This window comes from Glycine soja, chromosome 19, assembly GCF_004193775.1.
Source record: "Glycine soja cultivar W05 chromosome 19, ASM419377v2, whole genome shotgun sequence".
Taxonomy (NCBI): Eukaryota; Viridiplantae; Streptophyta; class Magnoliopsida; order Fabales; family Fabaceae; genus Glycine; species Glycine soja.
This window is the reverse complement of record NC_041020.1, coordinates 46,485,781-46,508,789: the sequence shown is the minus strand read 5'-3', so window position 1 is coordinate 46,508,789 and position 23,009 is coordinate 46,485,781. Positions and strand designations below refer to the sequence as shown.

Below are 23,009 nucleotides of genomic sequence, written 5' to 3'. Positions count from 1 at the left end.
GGAAATACCCAATGGAGTACCTCCTTGGCTTTCCTGATTAACTGACACAAAAGCTCAACAACCAAATCGTCGTCGTTCGTGTTGCAATTAGCCCTAATTTCTTCACAACTAATTTGTATGAAAACGAAAAAATCCCATTTCCCTTATGTATTTATTTATTTTGCAAGCAATCCAACAGCACATGCCCACTAAAGCAAAACCAAATGTTTCTCTAAGTTTGAATCTTTTTCACCTTTAATAACCAAATCCAAAAACCCTAGATTGTGGGTATAATCCCACATGTGGTGATCTAAAATCTTTTGGGCTTTTTTTTCCTTTCATTTTCCTCTATTCTCTCCTAAACGTTACTAGCATTGATCATATATATTTTAACATTCAAGGTAGTTTGAGTAAGAGTGGGATGGGAGCATCATATACTCTAGTTTCAATCGGTGTGTTTTGCGTCAGTGGAGGGTCGAAAATCCTATCGCCGACGATAAATGGTGGCTGGAGGGGGAGAGTTGCCAGAGGAGATAGGGATCTGGTATGGACAATCCTATAATATTAGGTTAATCCAAGCCACAATGGACCACCTATATGTAATAATGACCTTGATTAAAAGTCATGATTTATGGTGTTATTCATTAATTTATCATATTATCAATGAGTTTCATCTGACAATTACATGTAATATTTTTAGTAAATTATATTTTTAAATTTTTATTTATTCAAAATAATTGATGATATAAGATTTTAATTAATGAGAGATTTAAATATATAATTCAAAAAAAATGTTTGAGCTGTATTCATAGATGTTTTTTTGTTTGGAGTTATCAAAAAGGAAATGAATCATTGGTACTTCAAACTTCTTATATTACTTTTGTTCTCATTAATTTTTATTAACAACAAAATGATGAGTTTGGATATCATGTTGAGTTTGTAGTTTTCTTAAGACTTTATTAAGTGCTAATTTATGATCTAACAATATGTTGACTAATACAATAACTTGTTAGGTTACTGAAGGATTTGATAAAATAATTATATGTGATTTTTTATATAAATTATTTTTAAATTTTTATTTATTTAAAACAGTTGACATACCGGTGAGAGATTTAAAAATATGATTTATAAAAAAATTATTGGTGATTATCTTGTTAAATTTCTTGATGAGGACAAAGTCAATGAGTTATTAAGATAGTTGTTATGTCAAAACTAAAACAAAAATAAAAAAATCTTTAAAAGGTTAAAATTAAAAACATCTTATTTTATATAGATAAAAGTTAAATAAATTTTATCAACCTTAACTTATTGTATCAAATTTAAAAATCATACTTAAATAGTATTTATTTATTTTTCTTTTAAAATTTTAATTTCAAACATTTTAATTTGTTGTCAGTTTTTTTTTTTACAAATACAAATAAAAGATGAGTTTAATAGTTATGTGATGTAAAATAATTTTATATATTCAATTATAACTCAATATTAATATGTTTCTTAAAATAATTTTATAAAAATTAATAAAATTATCATATAAAATTTATGATTAGATAAATAGTGCATAAATATCAGAAAAATGATTATATATTAATAGTGTAAAATATTTTATATAATTATTTAATTATTAATAATCATATATAATAAGTTTATTAATTTTTAAAATAATATAAATAATTTATAATTAGATGAGAAGATGAATTTTAAACTCTCGGGTAATTATGCATATGCAACAGCAAGGATATCATCCAGTCCTTTATTCTCTCGAATCTCGATTAGGACTGGTTTATGCATTTATTAACTTAAAAACGAGAATAGCAACATCCGATATTTTGACTTTTTCGCCGAGATAGAGTTGGAAGGTGTCATTTTCTCAGATTATTATTCGCACACGTCAAACTGTTGGCATATGGCAACAGAGCGAGGCAAAGTATTCAGATATAAGGAGACACCACAAACACAAGCCAAGTTTCGATCCTAAACCTTAAACCGATTCACATTATTCTTTCTCAGACTCCTTCACTCTGTGTTGTCGTTTCTGTTTCTTCAGCAATTCTTCTCATCGTAGGGGAAAACATGAAGTTCTGCAAAAAGTATCAGGAATACATGCAAGGCCAGGAGAAGAAACTTCCATGTGTAGGATTCAAGAAGCTCAAGAAGATTCTGAAGAAGTGCAGGAGAAACTCTTCATCCCTGAAACCCCTTAATGCATCCCTTGCCGCCAAAACCTGCCCCGACCATTGCCCAGGTAATCAAAATGCTTTTTCCTTTTTTCGGTGTTTCAAAGTTTCAATCTTTACCCTTTACAGAGTGCAATCAATCAACAGGAGATAGAATAGAATGATGGAGTCCTGGAGCGAGAAAAAAAGACTATTCTCTCTGTTTGCCTGCTATGATGGCATGCATGATATGTTGTTGTTGTTGTTTTAATTCTATAAAACAATTCGAAAGCATTTTTTTTAGTAAAGGAGATTTTTTTTTCTTTTTGTTATTCAGAGAGGTGTTTCAACTTTTATCATTTGATGCATGTGTGTTGTTATTATTCAGTGTGCGATGGGACCTTCTTCCCTTCCCTTCTCAATGAAATGTCAGATATAGTGGGGTGCTTTAATCAGCGGGCGCAGAAATTGTTGGAGCTACATCTCGCTTCTGGGGTCAGAAAGTACTTCTTCTGGATCAAAGGCAAATTACAAGGGAACCATACTGCACTGATTCAAGAGGGCAAAGATCTTGTTACTTATGCACTCATAAATGCCATTGCAATTCGAAAAATACTAAAGAAATATGATAAGGTATGGCTATTTTCTATGCTTCTCAGATGAATTTTACAAAGGACAAAACTTATATATGGTTTGTTAGATATGCTTTTGGTATTCTGGTGTTGTTCTCCTATGAGAATTGGAGATTTACGCCATATAAAAGGAAATAAAGGTTCAAAGGAAAACTCTAATACCAAAATCACGCAATCTAAGTTTTGTGTTTTTGAAAATCCTTCCTATTTGGTAGGTGTGCTGATAGTAATTATTAAGGTACAAATTAAGTGTTTGTTGTATGTTCTTATTTCTACTACTGTCACTGTAGATTCATTATTCCAAGCAAGGGCAATTGTTCAAGTCACAAGTCCAGAGTATGCACAAGGAGATTCTTCAAAGTCCCTGGCTTTGTGAGCTTATGGCCTTCCACATCAATTTAAGGGAAACTAAGGTCAAGTCAAGGAAGGCACATGCTTTGTTCGATGGATGTTCTCTCACATTCAAGGATGGGAAACCGTCACTTACTTGTGAGCTCTTTGATTCTATCAAAGTTGACATTGACTTGACTTGTTCTATATGCTTGGTAAGTTTCTCAGTATCGGTCATTGGATGAATTTGCCTCGATTTTAGTGTGTTATTCATTGTCTATTTGAATATTAGTATATTACTGTTGTGCGAATGCAACCAGGGTCTTGTCTACTTAAAGATTATAAGTAAGAATTTTAAATTGAAGTCAACTTCTGTTCTTACCAAAATGAATGCTTATTCATTAACTATTTTATTTGTATATGGTTTCATTTGTATCGTAAGTATCAGTGATTTTCACTTTTCCTAATACAAAGCATTCAACTTAAAATAAAAAGATCGAGTAAATTGACCATATCACCTTAGATTTCTAAAAGTAAAATATCGTTTCCTATGGGATTTGGAAAAGCATTTTCCTAGATTATCCTTCACTTTGTTATCCATTGATATTGTTCATGTGGCTCCTCCTTGATAGGACACAGTGTTTGATCCAGTTTCTCTGACTTGTGGCCATATATTCTGCTATATTTGTGCATGCTCGGCTGCATCGGTATCTATTGTCAATGGACTTAAGTCTGCAGATCCTAAAATGAAATGTCCTCTATGTCGTGAGGTAAGCTTCCAGAATCCAGATACATGACATTTATATCGCAAGCTCTCCTACAACTTTATTATTGTAACTGGGGTGTAAAAAATGGGGAAATTTTTTCATTTTAATTGATTCCATAACTCTGTTAAAAGGTGTGTATAAATCATGTTAATAACTCACGATTCACCCTCTACTGGTCATTTGAGCTTCCCAATGGATGGTCACAAACCTCATGTTAGTATCTTGTGCTCATAAGATCAGGATCACACTCGAACGAACTTTCTGAGCATATTCTATGTGAAATTCATTAGAGCTGAAGCATTAAAGCCAGTTTTACTATCTAATGTTTAGATCTTCCCAATAGGTTATGCTCAAGTTTGTGCATTCCCTATGGCTTTCTTGACCTTGGTTATTTAAATCCTGTGATGAGTGATACATAGCAGTTTGTAACAGAGCTCTGTACACTTATTTTAGGTACATTAGTTCTGAACAACTATAGGCTGTTAAGAACTGGCTACAATATCATTTTGTTTTATTTTCGCTTTCTGGATTTGAAGCAATTAAAATAATTGGCTAGTTAAACTTAGTTCCACTGTTGTTTATTGCAGGGTGCAGTTTATGAAGGTGCTGTGCGCTTGGAAGAACTAAATATTCTGTTAAGCCGAAGGTATGATCCTATATGTTCCATTAGAAAACTGTTTCATATGATTTTGTTTCTGCTGTATCTTCTGATATTTGATCATTTGAACCCTTTTACAGTTGTCAGGAATACTGGGAGCAGAGGCTTCAGACAGAGAGGGTGGAGAGGGTTAAGCAAATAAAGGAACACTGGGATTCACAGTGTAGGGCATTCGTGGGCGTCTAAGTACAGCATGCAATTTTCTTAGTTTCTTTTGTAGTGTATAAGGTTTGTAGTTTTGGCTGAAATGTGAATATGCATCTGTTTAATTGTTGTTGTGTATGTAACATTTTGAATAAGGCGAAGCCGCTTTTAAACTCTTTGGAAGTTTTCTAGTGACAATGTTATTACTTCTTTCCTGATTTATGAAGGGATTCTAATTCTATTTTAGACTAAACGGCTTATCTGGGGTTGTCTATAGTTGTCTATTCCAGTGCTGCAGCATGCCATTTGAGGCAGAAGCAAGGAAGATGATGATGCTTCCTCCAAACTGAGGTTGGGCGCAAACACAGCTCTAGAAGATTGTCTAACTAACAAAGAGATAGTAAAGTGAGTTGTCACCGATTCTTCCAAATAGGGGGAGATGGAGCATGCTACAACAATTGTGCTTTAACTTTCTATTTTAGCTAGCCTGTAACTGCACTGCGAAATTAAATTTTAAAAACTTGAAATTTAACCCATTTTATTATTGCATCAAAATTCATTATTGCTTTAACAAACTAACGTATAAGTTATAAGTTATATCTAATTATCTATACAATCATACCTGAATTTAAAATTATGTACTACTTTATTAAGATCCATTAAATATGCAAAACACAAAATGTTCCTCGTTTTCTTATTATTTGAGTTTTACAAATAAATATTTATAATTTAACAATTTGGAAGCCAATTTAATGTGCTGTACACACTATCTATTACTAATTCCTGTTCTAAGTTTTTTATTTATTTTACATTTAGTTTTATTGAAGCACTAATTTTTTTTTATATTTAAATTAAGGCATTTATTGGTTGCTTGTGGAGCACTCTATCAAGCTGGTTTAACTCATGGGTTAAATAGGTTGGACTAAAATCTCAATTTAAATGAACTAAAAAATGAATAATGACGATGAAAACTAATTTTAAAATAATTACTTTTAATATAAGTTAATATCTCATCTCATCGTATATATGTGAAATAAGACACAATAAAAAAGAAAGAATTTATCATGGATAAAGCATCCTCATAAAGGGGAATGGGAAATATCCATGTACTACCCCCAGGTATAAGACCCATCAATTCATAACTCTGCATGAACCATTGTGCTTTCTCTATTTCTAATTATAAACTTTTTTTCAGAAATTTGTTTTTATTTTTTATTTTTGTAAGATTCTTTTTAATTTTTAGATTTATTAATTATTTTTTTCTTATATAATCTTACTTAATTATTCTCTTCAAACATTAATAAAAAAATAATTAAGTGAATAAAAAGATAAAAAATAATAATTTTAAAAATGATAATATAAATAATTAGTAGATTTAATGTAATTAATTAAAATAATTATTTTATGAATCAGTTGAATTTTATTTTTATAATTATTCAGAAATGAAGAAAAAGCTGATACAATTTTTTTTTATAATCATTCAGCTGCTGCCTTCCTGTTCTGCCCCATTAGAAATCAAACACTCGTAGTCGTAGAATTGAATTGAGAAAAAATCTCTCCCTTTGTTTGGTGCATAGGGGCTATAAGCTTCCACCTGACTCTCGCATGTATATAGTATGAATCCCAGTCCCTGCATAAAAGGCCAAACGGGAATAGCTTCGTGTCCCGGCCATTTCCAAATACTAAGAGGATGGGAGAGATGCTAAATTAGGATCTTAAATTATTTTATAATAAATTACATATATCATGTAGGATGGAAGATTTTTTAAGATTTCTTTTATTCTTTTATCCGGTCATTTTAAAATTTTAAATAATTTTTTATAAGTCTCACATGAATTTAACTTTTAAATATTTTATGTAAATATTTATTAAATTAAATATAATTAATTAAGTAATTAATAAAATATTAAAGAAAAAAATTATGAAAATTATTTTTAATTTAATATCACACTCCTAAAAGTGCAACCATAGAAAAAATAAAATATCACACTCTTCACTTTGAGAAATTATATTATGGTCCCTCACTTGTGTCTTTCTCTTCTAGTCACTTTATCTTCTTTTTTTTTTCATGGCTTCCTCCTTTCTCTTCTCCACACCCCAACAAAAATTGATGCATGCCAAATGCTCTTCCTCTTCTCTGCACTCCATCTCAGATCCGTTTGTTTTTGCTACTACTCGTCAACGATTGTCGCTGCACTGAACTCTGCAGCCACCCTTCCCCTTCTACAACCCCATCCTCTCCTCGGCCACACTTCCCTTCCCCTTCCCCTCCAAAATCTGTTAATCTAAGAAAAACATGATTTTTTAATGTTATTCTTGGGATCTTTAGGGTTTTGTGGAGGAACTGATCTTTCAACGTGAAGATCTTTCATTTCTCTCTAGTGGGAAATTTCCAAAGAACGGATCTTTCACACCAAGATCTAAGAAGATCCTCCAATAAAGCTACTCTAAGTTGGAAGTTGGAATACTCAATGGGATTAGGTGGGTAGGGAGTAGGCATATGATATGATACAAATGTGTAATGATTATAAGATATAATTAATTAATTTGTGTTTATTAAGAAAATCAATTAATTTAATTGTTAACATTAAATTTGTTTATATTATTAGGAATTTATTCATCTTCTTCAATCGTTATAAAAGAGAAAAGAATAATTCAAAGTATTTTAATTAAAAAAATAATTAATATGCAAGAGAAATAAAACGAAATCTTATACTAAAAGGAAAAAAAATTATTGACCATATCTAATAAATAGAAATCGACTGGTATGGTAGCCTTACACTGAGGTTTTGTATTGTCAGACATTCGTAGAACCAACCATGTGAGTTGACTTGCACTGAATCACGTGACTCTAGTCTTAAACTATCGAGTTTTAAACTTCATGACATATATGATCCAATAATCAAAATTAAATCGAAACCAGTCCTAGACTTAGCTCGCAGCCTACCCAGCCAAGCTAACTTCTAAATAAAGTATTACTACGTTCAGTTTACAAGGAATCATTTATAATAAACTCTCAGTTTAATATAAATACTTAAAGAAGACAAGCAAAGAATATCTCCTATATACATGCAATTGTATATCTAAGATCAAACAAATGGCTTGTGATTCTTTATTGAGACATTTTGATTTTTTCATTAATATATGGATGACGAGGGCAGACATGTCAAGAGGAACATTAGAGATTCTCGATTTCTTATATCCAGTGGAGCGGTTGGCATACTCTTGAACTAATGCCCTAAAGAGAGACTGGCTCTGAAGCAAGTTGGAGGGCTTATTATATTCTTTCGCTCGCCCTAACACAAAGAAAAACAATAACATAATTTAGCCTACTAAGGTCAATGCATCAAAACAAAGAGGATCATTTAGATTTTATAGAGGAATGCAAAGAGAATAAATAATAATATCACACCTGCATCTACAACTAAAACTTTGTCACAGTCCACAATGCTGATGATTGTGCAGGCTGCAAAGTCCTCTCTAATGATCTTTTGAATTACACCATCGGTTTGAGAATCAACAGAAGCAGTTGCCTCGTCCATAAGCAAGAGCCGGCTTTGCTTGAGTATAACCCGCCCTAGACAAAGCAACTGCCTCGGTCACACACTCCAGTTCTCTCCATTATCCGCCACTGAAAAGTTCAAACAACATTCCCATTAGTAAAATAATGAAACTAAAGTAACAGCTCAAAGAAATATGGTAAAAGTGTCTACCTAAAGTGTCAAGCTTTTCAGGCTTGGCAGCAACAGCCTCTTTTAATTGACAGCGTTCCAAGCTCTACAGCAATTAAAAAAATATTAGACTAATGGCTTGAAAATCTTCATCAAACAGATAAATGGATTTCAATTGGCGCATTACTTACCTTCCATATTTCTTCATCTGTATATTGTCCAATTGGATCAATGTTGCTTCTGACAGTTCCTTCAAAAAGCACTGGCTCCTGAGGAATGATACCAAACCGTGATCTAAGATCATGAAGCCCCAAGTTGGATACGTCAATATCATCAATTATTATTTTCCCTCCCGAAGGTTCCACCTGCCTAAAAACTGAGTAATTTTAAGAAGCATTATTGTAATGAGAAAGAATTACTAATTTATAAAAAGACAATAGAAACATAAGTTTAGAATTCCTGTGTCAGTTTACCTGGCTTTATGATACTGCTGGGTAAGATGATCATGAACATGGCAGAAATGCAAAAGACAAAGCTTCCAAACAATTCTATGCGAAATCCCAACCACTAAGTAGAACTATAGTTGTGGAAATCCATCCGCAAATTAGCATTTACCCGTTTGAGGTTTTCTTCACAAAACTTTTTTTGCTTTCTGAATGCACGAATTGTCATGACCCCTGCAATGCTTTCAGAGAAGTAATGAATAACTGGTGCTTTGGTAATTGAATCCAGGCGAGTTAACTCACGAGATGATGCAAGAAAGTAACCCTGAAAACACAAAAATCGTTAACAAAGTATACCATATATATTCAATTGCGAACAAATTACATTCAAACTAGTGACTAATATGGATTTTATTTGTCAAACAAGTAAGAATAGTGGTGACTGTTCTCCACATTATGAAACACAACCATTCGAAATTCAATGTAATTTGAATGGATAACTCTGTAAATAACTTCAACATAATGGGAGCTATACAATAAATCCATTCATTCATGTTACTAGATGAAACAAATTTTCGGTTTTACACATTGGCAATTCAAAGAAAGGCAAGGCATTTGACAATCAGGGTAATAAGTAATTACATTCATACCCGGTACCATATATTCAACCAAACAAGAGGGATTATCAAAAACACTGTAGGCCAAGAAGTTTGACAGGTGATGATGAAGATGCTGAGCACTGTAATGTATATGGCAATAGCAACTCCCATGAACAAGGGGAGAAGCACATCAACATTGGTCTGATCAGTGGATGCCTGCAGAAGTTAAGAAACAAAAACATGTCATTATGTTTATTCTCAATTAGGATTAGACTATTGTATATAATGCATGTTTAACACTACATACTTGGTATACAGCCCTGACAAGTTGTATGCGCTGCATCTGGCCTCCACTCAGATTGATACCACGCTCTCCAATTTCTGTCTGATCCCCACAATCCATCAACTCCAAATCTTTCTCCAAACAACAAACCCTGATAGCTTCATTTTACCTCTATCTGTCCATTGGTAAACCAAAGAGAATGTTTTCTTCAATAGTTCCATTCTGAATCCAAGATATTTGTGCAACATAAGCAACACTCCCACAAACCCGAACCTGTCACATAGATATATAGTCATTGCAATCAGACTCAACCATAAACATCCTTAAATAAATAAGTTCTAAATTATGAACTACTAGCTTTCCAAAAATTCTGCTTATAACGATTAATTATGAGTATATTTTTGGATTAAATTATATAGGAATTTGTAATTTTTTTCTTTTAATTTTTTAAGTAAATAATTGTTAAATTAATATCATTAAGTTTTTGTGAAAAAAATATTAAAAGTGATGAATTTATGATGTTTAGTGAGTAAAATAAAGTCCAAAAAAGTAAGATAATTCAAGAAAACATAAATAATTAAGGAATGCAAACTAAATAAGGAAAATAGTTAATTAATGAAAGTAGAACTAATTAAGGAAAATAGACTAATTTAGGAAAACGGGTTAATTCGGGAAAGTAAAAATGAGCTTATTATAAGAAACCATTAATTTGCACTTATAAAAGAAGAAGACAGAAGAAGAAAAAGACACACATAAAGAGAATATCATTCTTTATAGAAGACAAAAGTTAAAAGAAGGAGAATCAAACATTGAGAGTTATTTCTTCTAATAGAATTGGGAGAGAATATGTAAATAAAGTCATCACTAGGGATATGTTGATATTTGTTTAGTCTGTTATATATCTCTATTCTTAATGTAATTTACTATTTTAGCTTTACAAAAGTATTGAGAAAATAGATAAATTAGACTCTTTCATGCGGGTGCCAAAATTAGAGTATACTAGTAGACGTAAGTGTAAATTGAAATAATTATGAATAGAGAAAAATTATTAACATTATATCAAAGGATGACTTTTCTTTTCCTTTCTGTTTTTAACTTGTATAATAATTGGCTTTTCTTTTCTTTTCTATTTTTAATTAATTAATTTAAATTTTTGTTTAATTTCTCCTTTTATTTAATTTAATTTTTTGTCAATTTAAATTATTATTTTCTCATAACCTTTTCAAAACAATTTTCTTTAACTTCTTTTATTAATAAAATATTTATCTATCTAAGTACAAATAAAATCTTTGTAAATTCGATATTCAAACTTCTGTTTTAACTTTATTACTTAGTACAAATTAATGTACTTGTCAATTGTCAATCCATCAACGCTTGTGCATCTCTCCAAGAATTGATGCAATAAGAGATGACTTTCTTGACCCTACAGACCCAACAATTGTTGTAAGCTCCCCCTTTTTGATCTCCAAATTAATATTTTTCAAGTCCTGCTGCATGTTGTTATCATGATCCCAACTAAAAGTACCATCTATGATTTCCGTTGTTGTTTGTCCACCAAAACCTTCCTCTCTCTCATCTGAATCGTTCGACAATTCCCTGCTCAACATGAACCTATCCATCCTCTCCAGTGATATCATTGCTTGTGAAAGAGATATCATAGGTTGTGGGAATGTCCTAATAGGCTTTTGCAATAACTTGAACACAATTGTTATGGTGAAGACTGTGGTTGCATCAAGCTGAACTCCTAGCAAAATAGTCGTACCAAACGTAAGAGTTGACACCAACATCGGCGTGCTCCACATCACAACAATAGTGCCACAAATTGAGTACATCAACTTGGAGAACCACCCATACTCCATCTCGCGGAAACCCATAATTCTCTGGCTGAAATGTTCCTCCCAGGCCTTGATCACACGCATGTAATTAAGCATCTCATTCTCGAGTCACGGTTGATCATCACATTGTGTTGGAAGTAGTTGTTCCTACGATTACCAATCACAGAATAGACAAAAACACCAAGAAGACCAATAAACGTCGTGACCACTGAGGCACCTAAACAATTGTAAAGCAGAACAAGGCCAATACAACTTGAAGTGGCATCATCCACACAGCATGTAACTGAAGCATCATGTCAGAGAGTTGTTGTGTATCAACAACCATGTAATTCACTATGGTCCCTACCCCATGATCCTGCCGTGCAGAGAACGATAGCTTTAGTCTCTTTTTATACAAAGAAGGGATAAGGGTGCACCGTATAAGCATCCCAACCTTCTGAGCTTGGAAGTTGAAATGATGAGTTGTCAAGACTTCAATGAACTTAGAAACGAGAAGAATCAACACGAGGTAGTATCCTTCATATGCATAGCTTCTCTTCCCTGACGTGAAATCTACGAAACTTTGTATGAGAACCGACCCCACAAACATGATGCAGAGCCTAATGATTGCAAGAAACGCAGTGAAGGCTAACTCCTTCCAAAAGCACTGAAGCAAAGTGATGTTAACAGGATGCTTCGACCTCTCATTTGATTTAGGCCATTTTGATTAAAAAATAGACGACATTCTCTCAGCTCTATGCTCTGGAGAAAGCGTTGGAATCTAATCAATCTTCAGCGCGAACTTGTACCCTTTACGCAATAAGGGGTTTATCCAAATCCAAAATGCCTTGGATAACAGAGAAGCTGAAGCGAAGTCAGTAACCTCAGATTCTGTCATTTTGTCGTCAACAAGATGTTGTTGTGTTTCTTGACTTTCTTCCGACAAAACAATGCCATTGGATCCCTTAACCGCCACAACAACAAGAAATAATGACAGAGGGAATAAAATGAAAGAGACCACCTCGTCTACCTTGAAGCCTTTGGTTCCATCCACGTCCACGGAGACCAAACATATAACCGCAGAAACAGTGAACAACAAAATAACAGAGAAATTCGCAATCCGATAAACTCAATCTGAAGGAGGGTATTTAACCGCTTCAAATCTTTTCTCGTGGATTATTAAGACGGCAAGCCCTACATGTGTTATGGCCTGGAGTAACCATAACACCTCGTCAACTTGCTTCCACGACACTTCAGAGGAACTGCTAAACAAAAGAACGTAAGCAACAATGTAGAGTATGGTGAAAACAACCTCTGCAATTAAGGTTAGCTTAAACTGCATAGTTATTGAGAAAACGATTCTGTTGTTTGTGATGAGTGGTTTGTTGAATTCAGTGGAGGAACCGCCACTGAAGGTGGACCTTTTCTAGAGCTTGACAACATAGAAGAGAAAGAAGAGAGGTCGACATCAACGAAAGACAATATAGCTCTTTGAGGACAAGGTGAGAGGAAAATAAACTCAAACCATTGAAGCAGAGTTGAGACAAATGTGTCCCCTGTGTTGTGTTTTTTGGGCTCCTTTGTAAAGATTCAAATGAGAAGACTTATTTTCTCTCACTTATTTGAGTAGAGAGGACTCAAATTAGATAGAAAGAAGAACTCATTTGAGAAAAAAAAAACAGTTACAAACAAATAATTGATAGAGAAAATCATTGATAGAGAAAATTATTGAGAGAGAAAGAAGAGGAAGAATGACGGTAATTTTCCTATACCCACCAGAGAGCGTTTTTGAGATGGTAACTGCAGATTTGTTTATTGTTAGATTGGACTGATTTTTGGACAGCAATTTCTATACAAATGATACTTCAAATTATCTAGTTGGATTGTCAAAAAGATATCTTGAGAGAGATATAAGTGTTTCACATTCTCTACTCTATATTTTGAGGTTTCATCTTGTTATCTTTATTGCATCAATTGAAGGTCTATTTTGATTTGACTGTTTGTAACACATTTGAGTGCACCTTGTTGGAGACTCTCTTGTATTGATTTGGACGACTAGTGATTTTTATCTTTGCATTGAGAGGTTTTTCACCTTAAACAAATTGTAAGTTCTTGCAAGTTCGAAAGAATTTATTTTCGTTGCTTATTATCCTATTATTTAGTTTGTTATTATGTTGACCTATTTCCCCACCAGACATTACTCTGCTATAGAATTTATTATTATGTTAACCTATTTCTCCATCCAGTTTGTTTTTAACGGAATGCACATGTGAGGGATTTTAACCAAGTTGAAGATGATGCCAATGACATGTTTGTGATGTTTATGTGACCAAACTTCACCTTCAACTTTTCCCTCACATGGTCTCTCAGCTTCTCTGCCTGATGCACACCACTGAAAAACAGAGCTATTTATTAATAAATTACTAAGATGGCTGCTTTAACATTATGCACGAACTTGTACAGTGCAATGGAGTGAGTTTTTGATGGTTAATGAACAGAAATCAATCAAGCCACATACATAGTTTGGAGTAGTGTTTTTCCTTTTGGTAAGATCTACGAGCACTTTTGAAATATTAATTACTACTCCCACATTCCTCTGTACGAAAAACAAAAGGGTGCAAGTTTTTGTGCTAAAAATATAGATGCGATGTATTAATTACTCATTTCTTTTTATATTCTTAATTTATTGTAAAATTTATTAATGACATGTTTTACTTATTCTCCTTGCAGATGAATATATTCATTCATCAATTAATAATATAAGTCACAGAAAACATTATTCATTATTCTTGATTAATTATTTATATAAAGATTCAAAAGAGTCCTAAACACTGTAAAGAAAAAAAGGAAAAGTGTGGCAAAATTGTAATATTAATCTTGAAAATGAATAAGAAAAAATGTTTTGCATGTATTTTTTATTATTGGTGAAAATGTATTAGTCTTTTTTATCATTAAATTTTGCGAGCTTACTCCTCATTCATGCCTTAGTTGATGTAAACTCATCTATCTTCTATTCTTACATGTGAAAAAATGAGTGTGTCCTCATTTTATAGTGTTTGATCAATTTTAATCAATACTTGAGTACTTGTTAAAAAAAAGTGTTAAAAGTTGTCTTACAGCTCACATGGGAGTAAAAATTGTGTTACAGCTCACAGCGAAGAAAAATAATTGAAGTCTGAAGAAGGAAAAGGAGTGAATGTGACATAAGGACGAGGTAGCGAAAAGCTGTATCCTGTATCAGAATATCCCTTTCCTTTTTGATGCAAGAGGTTATGGCGAAATAATATTTATTAATTAATTCGTGGTTCCCGTTCCCGGCCTTCTTCGCTGTGTTGTCAGTGTCAGTTGTGCGAGCTATGTAAATGTAAGTTCAGCGACTACCTTAAAAATCATTTGTTTGTAGTTTTGCAGAGAAAATTTATCAGCCAGCATGCTTTTTTCAGTGACTACCTTAAAAAATGGAAGATTTTTTTTAAAAAAAAAATTGAATGATTCTTTTTTTTTAAAATTCTCTCCTTATTCTTTATGTTTTAAAAAATGTTAAACATTCGCGTTAAAATTGGTGCGGATAACTGTAAGAAAATGAGAAAGAAAGGGGAAAAAAGGGAAACAGAAAAAATAAATAAAATAAAATATAATAATAAATATGATAAAAAAATGAAAAATTTCAAGTAAAAATGAAATGAAAAAGAAATTAAATATATAAATATTACTTGTATTTTAGTTTGTATATATTCGTAATAAATGTTTATATGGTATTATCAAATTTATATAAAAGAATTTATTAATATATACTTACTTATTTTTTAAGTGAAGTACATTAACAAGCTACCTTATACATATATTTTAAGATAATTTCTGATTATAACTTAATATATTCCAAGATCATTCTACTATAATGAACCCGTAAGAATCAATCAAGCAAACCCACGAAACAGAACCAACTTTGATGCCAATTGCTAGCAAAGGTGGACACATACAACAATAACAATAAAAAATACCAAGTGACCAAACTATCATTTCCTGCTTGATAGAAATATAAGAGCGTAATATATAACCATAGAAAAATATCCATACAACCTAAACAAATAATATAACAGAAGCAAAAAAAAAAAAAATAAATATAAATGATTGATAAAAGGGCACTATATTTTTAACGTGGAGAACCACTTCAATGTCTGAGGTAAAAAGTATGAGACGTAGTTCAGAAAAATTTCCACCATAAAAAATAATAAGTACAACAAAGAGTCTGCAACTAACAAGAATATCATAAACTGCTCGTACTTGTCACCAAGACAAAATAGAAATCACGAAAAACAACAAATAACAATAAACCCCGTCGACATTAAAAAAAACAATAAATCCTATATAAAAAAACAGCCATAAATACTTGCAAGGAATATGATACAAGCAACCTAAAAAATATAAATAAAAATAGGATTTATTATCTTTTTGGTCTATTATTTTTTGTGAATTTGTATTTTTAGTCCCTTGTAATTTTTTCTGTTTTTCTAAAAAAGAATTTCTTTCACTTTTGGTCCTTGATGTAGAATTTCCTAGGACTTAAGAACGGAAAGAAAAAAAAAAAGGAAAGACCAGTAAAAAAATTGAGAGACTTAAACGAAAATGTACAAAGATGAGGAATCAAAAGTTAATAAACCCATACAAATACGTCCGTTCAGACAAAAAGCTTAAGAGTTAGGGACACAAGGATTGAATTTTTACTCAAAACAATACACAATCCAACACCTCAAAAAATGTTAAAAGAATATATTCCCTAACATTCATGTTTTCCTTTTTCTATCATCTTAACCTAAGAAGAATATTAGGCTAAAAGCCCACCATAGACGAGTCAAAAGGAGCACGAGAGATTCTTATAGTTCAGTGGAGCGATTGGCATACTCTTGAACTAATGCCCCAAAGAGAGATTGCCTCTGAAGCAAGTTGGAGGGCTTATCAAATTCTTTGGCTCGCCCTAATACAAAGAGAACAAGAACATAATTTAGGCTACTATGGTCAAAGCATCAAGAACCACAATGATCATTTAATGAGCAATGCAATGCAAGGCAAAGAGAATAATAATATCATACCTGCATCTACTACTAAAACTCTGTCACAGTCCATGACTGTGGGTATTCTGTGAGCAATGCTAATGATGGTACATGCTGCAAAGTCCTCTCTAATGATCTTCTGAACCACACCATCGGTTTGAGAATCAACAGAAGCAGTTGCCTCATCCATAAACAAGAGTCGACTTCTCTTAAGCATGACCCTCCCTAGACAAAGCAACTGTCTCTGCCCAACACTCCAGTTCTCTCCATTATCCACCACTTAAAAAGTCCAAACAATCCTATTAGTAAAATGATGAAACCAAGGAAGCAACTCAAAGAAATATGGTAAAAGTCTCTACCTAAAGAGTCAAGCTTTTCAGGCTTAGTAGCAACAACCTCTTTTAGTTGACACCGTTCCAAGCTCTACAGCGATAAAAAAAATTAAAAAAACTATTAGACTAAAGGCTTGAAAATCTTCATCAAGCAGGTAAATGGGTTTTAATTGGCACATTACTTACCTTCCATATTTCTTCATCTGTATACTGTCCAATGGGATCAATGTTGCTTCTGATAGTTCCTTCAAAAAGCACCGGCTCCTGAGGAATGATACCAAACCGTGATCTAAGATCATGAAGCCCCAAAGCGGATATGTCAATACCATCAATTATTATTTTCCCTCGTGAAGGTTCCACCAGCCTAAAGAATACTTGAATTAAAGTTGACTTTCCGCTCCCAGTTCGACCAACAACACCAACCTTTTCACCTCCACTAATGCTTAAAGTAATGCCTTTAAGAACCAGAGGAGTGTTTAGACGATATCTGACCTGTTCACCAGAAGCTCAAATAATCAGAACATTGATGTTCAATGCATATTGATAATGGAAAACTCGAGATTAGGAAATATAGCTGAGGATAGTAGCTTAAACCAATAGAAATCAATGAATTATTTTGCACATATATAGGTGGATTTCAAATGTAAAATAATCAATTTGTTCATACTCAAGTTACCTGCAAGTCTTTGATATCTACATTGCCTTGACTTGGCCAATTTGAAGGAGGCATACGATCCTTGATATTCCATGCTGGTTCTGATGGAATATTTGTAAATTGCTTTATCCTCTCAACAGATACCATCTTGTTTTCGATGAAACAGCTCATGAATACGGCCCAGAACAAGCTAGCATTTAAGGACAACCCATAAGAGAGAGATAAACCAACATTTTCTACATCACACAGAGAACTCAGTCAATTTACTACGTTAATTCAACTGACAACGACATAAATATCACTCGTTTGGAAAATGAGCTACTCAATAGACATTAGATAAGAACTGCATAATGTGAAGTATTGTGATAGTTAGTAACAATGTGTAACTAATTTATAAACAGACAATACACACAAGTTTATAATTCCTTTAGTGTCAGTTTACCTGGCTTAATGATACTGCTGGGTAAGATGATCATGAACATTGCAGAAATGCAAAAGACAAAGCTTCCAAGCAACTCTAAGCGTACTCCCAACCACACATTAGAACTATAGTTGTGGAAATCCATACGCAAATTATCATTCACCCGTTTGAGATTTTCTTCACAAAAATTCTTTTGCTTTCTGAATGAGCGAATTGTCATGACCCCTGCAATGCTTTCAGAGAAGTGATGAATAACTGGTGCTTTGGTAATTGAATCTAAGCGAGTTAATTCGCGAGATGTTGCAAGATAGTAACCCTGAAAGACCATAAAAGAGAAAGAAATCATCAACATAAAGTATATAAGAATTTATTGTGAACAAATTACATTCTGATTAGTGACTAGTGATTCATATGGATATTATTTATTAAACGAGTGCAGTGATTATTGTTCTCCACATTATGAAACAACCATTCAAATTACTAGCATATTTCAATCGAAAACTCTGTAAATAGCTTCAACATACTGGAAGTTATTGTATAAATCCATTTATTCATGTTACTAGATGAAACGAATTTTCGGGTTTTAACATTGGCAATCAAAGAAAAGGCAAAGCATTTGACAATTAAGGTAATAAAATTCATACCCGGTACCAAATATTCAACCAAATAAGAGGAATTATCAAAAACGATGTTGGCCAAGAATTTTGACAGGTGATGATCAAGATGCTGAGCACTGTAATGTACATAGCAATAACAATTCCCGTGAACAAGGGGAGAAGGACATCAACATTGGTCTGATCAGTGGATGCCTGTAAAAGTTAAGAAAGAAAAATAAGTTAATATAAATGAGTGATTAACATATGAAATTCAAAAGTTTATATCAATAAGGATTAGACTCTTGCATATAATGAATGTTTAACACAACATACTTGGCCACTAAAGTTCTTACCCTACTTAGAATTCTCCCAGATGGCGTAGTGTCAAAGAAGGACATGGGCGCACGCAAGATGCTACGAAGAATTTGTGTGAAGAAAATTTGTGCTGTCTTTAGCCCCAAGAGTGTAAAGATGTAGGATCTTATCACTACCAAAATAATTGAAACAGCAGTAATAATTGCATAGATGGAAATGAACAGAGAAGGGTTAAACATTTTAGCACGTTCTTCCGAGGTTTCATATGCCAGCCAATAATCACTTGCCATCATAGACGCTTGCCATAACAAAGAAAAAATCAATACTACTGTAATGCCCCACCACCCAAAAGCCTCAGTGCAGTAGAGTTTATAGATATGTAAGCTCACTTTGCCGGTTTCTCTCTCCTCTTCTTTGATGAGTTTAGAACTTTTCTTGCTTGACACAGGCCGGTCAAGAGAATTGCTTTCACCAGAATTTCTTGCCTCAGGAGATTTCATTGGTTTATTCAAATTTTCACCAGGCATGACCACACCCTGACCCTGCTCTACTAGAGCCATGGAGGTCTCATGTGCAACTACCAGAGCTTTAAAATCCATTCCAGAATCTAATAATTCATCGTATTTCCCTGATTGAACTATCATACCGTCCCTCGTCACCTTTAGCAAGCACATACAAAAGTATTTGAATTATTCTCCGAATAAAATTAAAGATTAAAACAGATGACAAGATGAAGCATAACAACATGAGAAAAAAGAGACTTACCAATATTTGATCCACATTATGTAGGAAATCTACTTGGTGCGTTACAAGAATAATGGTCTTGCCTTTTAGAGCTCCCCTCACGCATTCCTGTATAAAAGGCATACGACAAACATTAAGAATCATAGATTTCCACCTAACTAACAAAGAATATTTATGTAGATAAACACAAGCTTTTTTGTAAATGGCAGAACATCTCGTGTTTGTTCCCAGTGTTAAATGAAGTACATCATCCCAAAAACATTCGAGTCTTGACAAGGCTGTTAGCTCAACCCACTTAATGTAACAATTCTGCAAAGATTACTTGAACTTTTCATGCAACAGACTAGCACATGCTTGATATACAAATAAGTAAAATTATAGTTAAACATAATGCGGAGTAGGAGTCTTTAAATCTGAGAATAACCACCTTAAATATTTCAGAACCGGTATGAGCATCAACAGCACTAAAGACATCATCAAGAAGATATATATCACAGTCTTGATATACAGCCCTGGCAAGTTGTATACGCTGCTTCTGGCCTCCACTAAGGTTGATACCACGCTCTCCAATTTCTGTTTGATCCCCATAATCCATCATTTCCAAATCTTTCTCCAAACAACACACCCTGATAACTTCATTGTACCTCCGTCTGTCCATTGGTAAACCAAAGAGAATGTTCTCTTCAATAGTTCCATTCTGAATCCAAGATGTTTGTGCAACATAGGCAACATTCCCACAAACCCGGACCTTTCACAGAAATATAAAATTATTGTAATCAGACTCAACCTTAAACATCCTTAAATAAAAATAGTTCAAAATTCTAAAGCAGAAAATCATACCTTTCCAGAAATCTTACGCATCTCTCCAAGAATTGATGCGAGGAGAGAGGACTTTCCTGACCCTACAGTCCCAACAATTGCAGTAAGCTCTCCCTTTTTGATCTCCAGATTAACATTTTTCAAGTCCTGCTGCATGTTATCATCATCCCAACTAAAAGTCCCATCTATGATTTCCACTGCTGTTTTTCCACCACAGCCTTCCTCTCTCTCAACTGAATCACCCAACAATTCTCTGCTCAACATGAACCTGTCTAACCTCTCCAGTGATATAAATGCTTGTGAGAGAGATATCATAGACTGTGGGAATGTCCTAATAGGCTCCTGCAATATCTTGAACACAGTTGTTGTGGTGAACACCGTGGCCGCGTCAAGTTGAACTCCCAGCAAAATAGCTGTACCAAATGTGATAGTTGACACCAACAGCGGCGTGCTCCACATCACAACAATATTGCCACAAATTGTGAACATCAACTTGGAGAGCCACCCATACTCGGTCTCACGGAATCCCATGATTCTCTGGCTGAAATGTTCCTCCCAGGCCTGGAACTTGATCACACGCATGTAATTAAGCATCTCATTCACAGCCTTCATTCTAGAATCACGGTTCCTCATGACATTGTATTGGAAGTGGTTGTTCCTACGGGTACCAATCACAGCAAACACAAAAACACCAAGAAGACCGAGAAACGCGGTGACGGATGAGGCACCTAGACAATTGTAAAGCAGAAACATGCCAATGGCAACTTGAAACGGCATGATCCACACAGCATTGAACTGAAGCATCATGTCCGAGAGTTGCTGGGTATCAACAGCCATGTAATTCACAATAGTCCCTATCCCATGATCCTGCCGAGCAGAGAATGATAGCATTAACCCCTTTTTATACAAAGAAGGGATAAGAGTTGACCGTAAAAGCGTCCCTAGCTTCTGAGCTTGGAAGTTTAAATGATGAGTAGCCAAGACTTCAATGAACTTAGAAACGAGAAGAATCAACACGAGGTAATATCCTTCGTATTCAGAGCTTCTCTTCCCTGATGTGAAATCAACAAAACTTTGTATGAGAACCGGCCCCACAAACATGACGCAGAGCCTAATAATTGCAAGGAAAGCATTGAAGGCTAACTCCTTCCAAAAGCACCGAAGCAAAGTGATTCTAACCGGATGCTTCGACCTCTCGTTTGATTTAGGCCACTTCGATTCAAAAATAGATGACATTCTCTCAGCTCTATGCTCTGGAGAAAGCGTTGGAATCTCATCAATCTTCAGCGCGGACTTGTACCCTTTACGCAACAAGGGGTTTATCCAACTCCAAAATGCCTTGGATAATATAGAAGCTGAAGCGAAGCCAGTAACCTCGGATTCTGTCTCATCACCACCATCGTATAACTTAGTTTCCTCCTCAAGAAGTGGTCGTGTTTCTTCTGTCGGAATAACAATGCCAGTGGATCCTTTAACCGCAACAAAAAGAAGAAACAAGGACAGAGGGAGTGAAATGAAAGACACCACGTCATTCACCTTAAAGTTTATGGTTCCATCCACGTCCACGGAGACCAAACGTATAACCGCAGAAACAGCGAACAGAGAAATAACAAAGAAATTCGCAATCCAATAAAGTCTCACCAACAGAGGGTGTTTAACGGCTTCAAATCTTTTCTCGTGAATGATCAAGACGACAAGCACCGCGTGTGTTATGGTCTGGACTAACCAAAACACCTCATCAACTTGGTTCCACGGCACCTCAGAGGAACTGCTGAAAGCAAGAACACTAGCAACCGTGTAAACTAGAGTCAACAGAATCGCCACAGTTAAGGTTAGCTTAAACCACGTAGTCAAGAAAATGGATATGTTATTGTTATTTCTGATGAGTGGTTCGTTGAGGTTGGTGGACCTTTTCCAGAACTTGGTGACAGCAAAGACAAAGAGAAAGAAGAGGAGGACGACATCAATGAAAGACAATATAGCTCTCTGAGGACAAGGTGAGAGGAAAATAAACTCAAACCATTGAAGCAGAGTTGAGACAAACGTGTACCCTGAGGTTTGTTTCTCAGGGAATGCACATGAGAGGGATGTTAACCAGGTTGAAGATGATGCCAATGACATCTTTGTGAAGTTTGTGCACTACACTCTGGAGACCGGAGAATGTAGCGGACTGCGGAGAAATTTCACTTCACCTTCAAGTTCAACTTAATTTGTTCTTCCTACATTAAAAAATCAGAATTATATAAATAAAATATTAAATATTAATTACTTAACACCTCGTGTGACTTGCATCCGAATCCGAACACGTGAAAAAAAAAGGTTTTTATTCCCAAACTACACCGGTTTAGGATGCTCCACGGAAGTCTTTTTTTTTTATAAATTAAAATATTATAAAAATTAAATATTATATTATATAAAATTATTTTTAATTGATTTTTAAATTACTTATTTATTAAATTAATTTTTGAAGGATTGTTTTATCATTTTTCTGAAGAGAAATATACATATAAAGAAAAATATAAAAATTAGATAAAATTATAGTATAATTTTTTATTTATATTATATGTAATTTTGTAATTAAATTTATGTTTTGGTTGATTTTT

At 33.8% G+C, this 23,009-nt stretch overlaps 2 protein-coding genes and 1 pseudogene across 2 annotated transcripts; 1 reads left to right on the top strand and 2 right to left on the bottom strand.

The window, feature by feature from the left end:
• Positions 1 to 1,914: 1,914 nt before the first annotated feature.
• On the top strand, positions 1,915 to 5,057 carry LOC114399308 (E3 ubiquitin-protein ligase BAH1-like). The gene is made up of 6 exons (XM_028361481.1): positions 1,915 to 2,221; positions 2,521 to 2,765; positions 3,055 to 3,309; positions 3,727 to 3,864; positions 4,449 to 4,507; positions 4,600 to 5,057. Exons 1-6 carry the CDS (start codon positions 2,050 to 2,052, stop codon positions 4,703 to 4,705), a joined length of 975 nt encoding a protein of 324 aa, XP_028217282.1. The 5' UTR covers positions 1,915 to 2,049; the 3' UTR covers positions 4,706 to 5,057.
• Positions 5,058 to 6,812: 1,755 nt separating this feature from the next.
• LOC114398881 lies at positions 6,813 to 13,074 on the bottom strand (annotated as a pseudogene).
• Positions 13,075 to 16,100: 3,026 nt separating this feature from the next.
• Positions 16,101 to 22,620, bottom strand: LOC114400178 (ABC transporter C family member 4-like). Its single transcript, XM_028362497.1, has 11 exons — positions 20,428 to 22,620; positions 20,015 to 20,335; positions 19,609 to 19,695; positions 18,882 to 19,502; positions 18,577 to 18,741; positions 17,954 to 18,248; positions 17,533 to 17,747; positions 17,043 to 17,348; positions 16,884 to 16,947; positions 16,564 to 16,803; positions 16,101 to 16,448 (listed from the first exon to the last, which is right to left on the bottom strand). Exons 1-11 carry the CDS (start codon positions 22,525 to 22,527, stop codon positions 16,348 to 16,350), a joined length of 4,515 nt encoding a protein of 1,504 aa, XP_028218298.1. The 5' UTR covers positions 22,528 to 22,620; the 3' UTR covers positions 16,101 to 16,347.
• Positions 22,621 to 23,009: the final 389 nt, after the last annotated feature.

What these genes read in the sequence shown, in the direction of transcription:
- LOC114400178 (XM_028362497.1), bottom strand. Translation starts at nt 22,527, where the DNA reads ATGTCATTGGCATCATCTTCAACCTGGTTAACATCCCTCTCATGTGCA. An exon ending in CTGGGAGAATTCTAAGTAGG is followed by an intron (nt 18,742 to 18,881) that starts GTAAGAACTTTA and finishes TAACTTTTACAG; the next exon opens with GCATCCACTGATCAGACCAA. An exon ending in CAGCAGTATCATTAAGCCAG is followed by an intron (nt 17,748 to 17,953) that starts GTAAACTGACAC and finishes TGTGTGATGTAG; the next exon opens with AAAATGTTGGTTTATCTCTC.
- LOC114399308 (XM_028361481.1), top strand. Translation starts at nt 2,050, where the DNA reads ATGAAGTTCTGCAAAAAGTATCAGGAATACATGCAAGGCCAGGAGAAG. An exon ending in TGACTTGTTCTATATGCTTG is followed by an intron (nt 3,310 to 3,726) that starts GTAAGTTTCTCA and finishes CCTCCTTGATAG; the next exon opens with GACACAGTGTTTGATCCAGT. An exon ending in AATGTCCTCTATGTCGTGAG is followed by an intron (nt 3,865 to 4,448) that starts GTAAGCTTCCAG and finishes TGTTTATTGCAG; the next exon opens with GGTGCAGTTTATGAAGGTGC.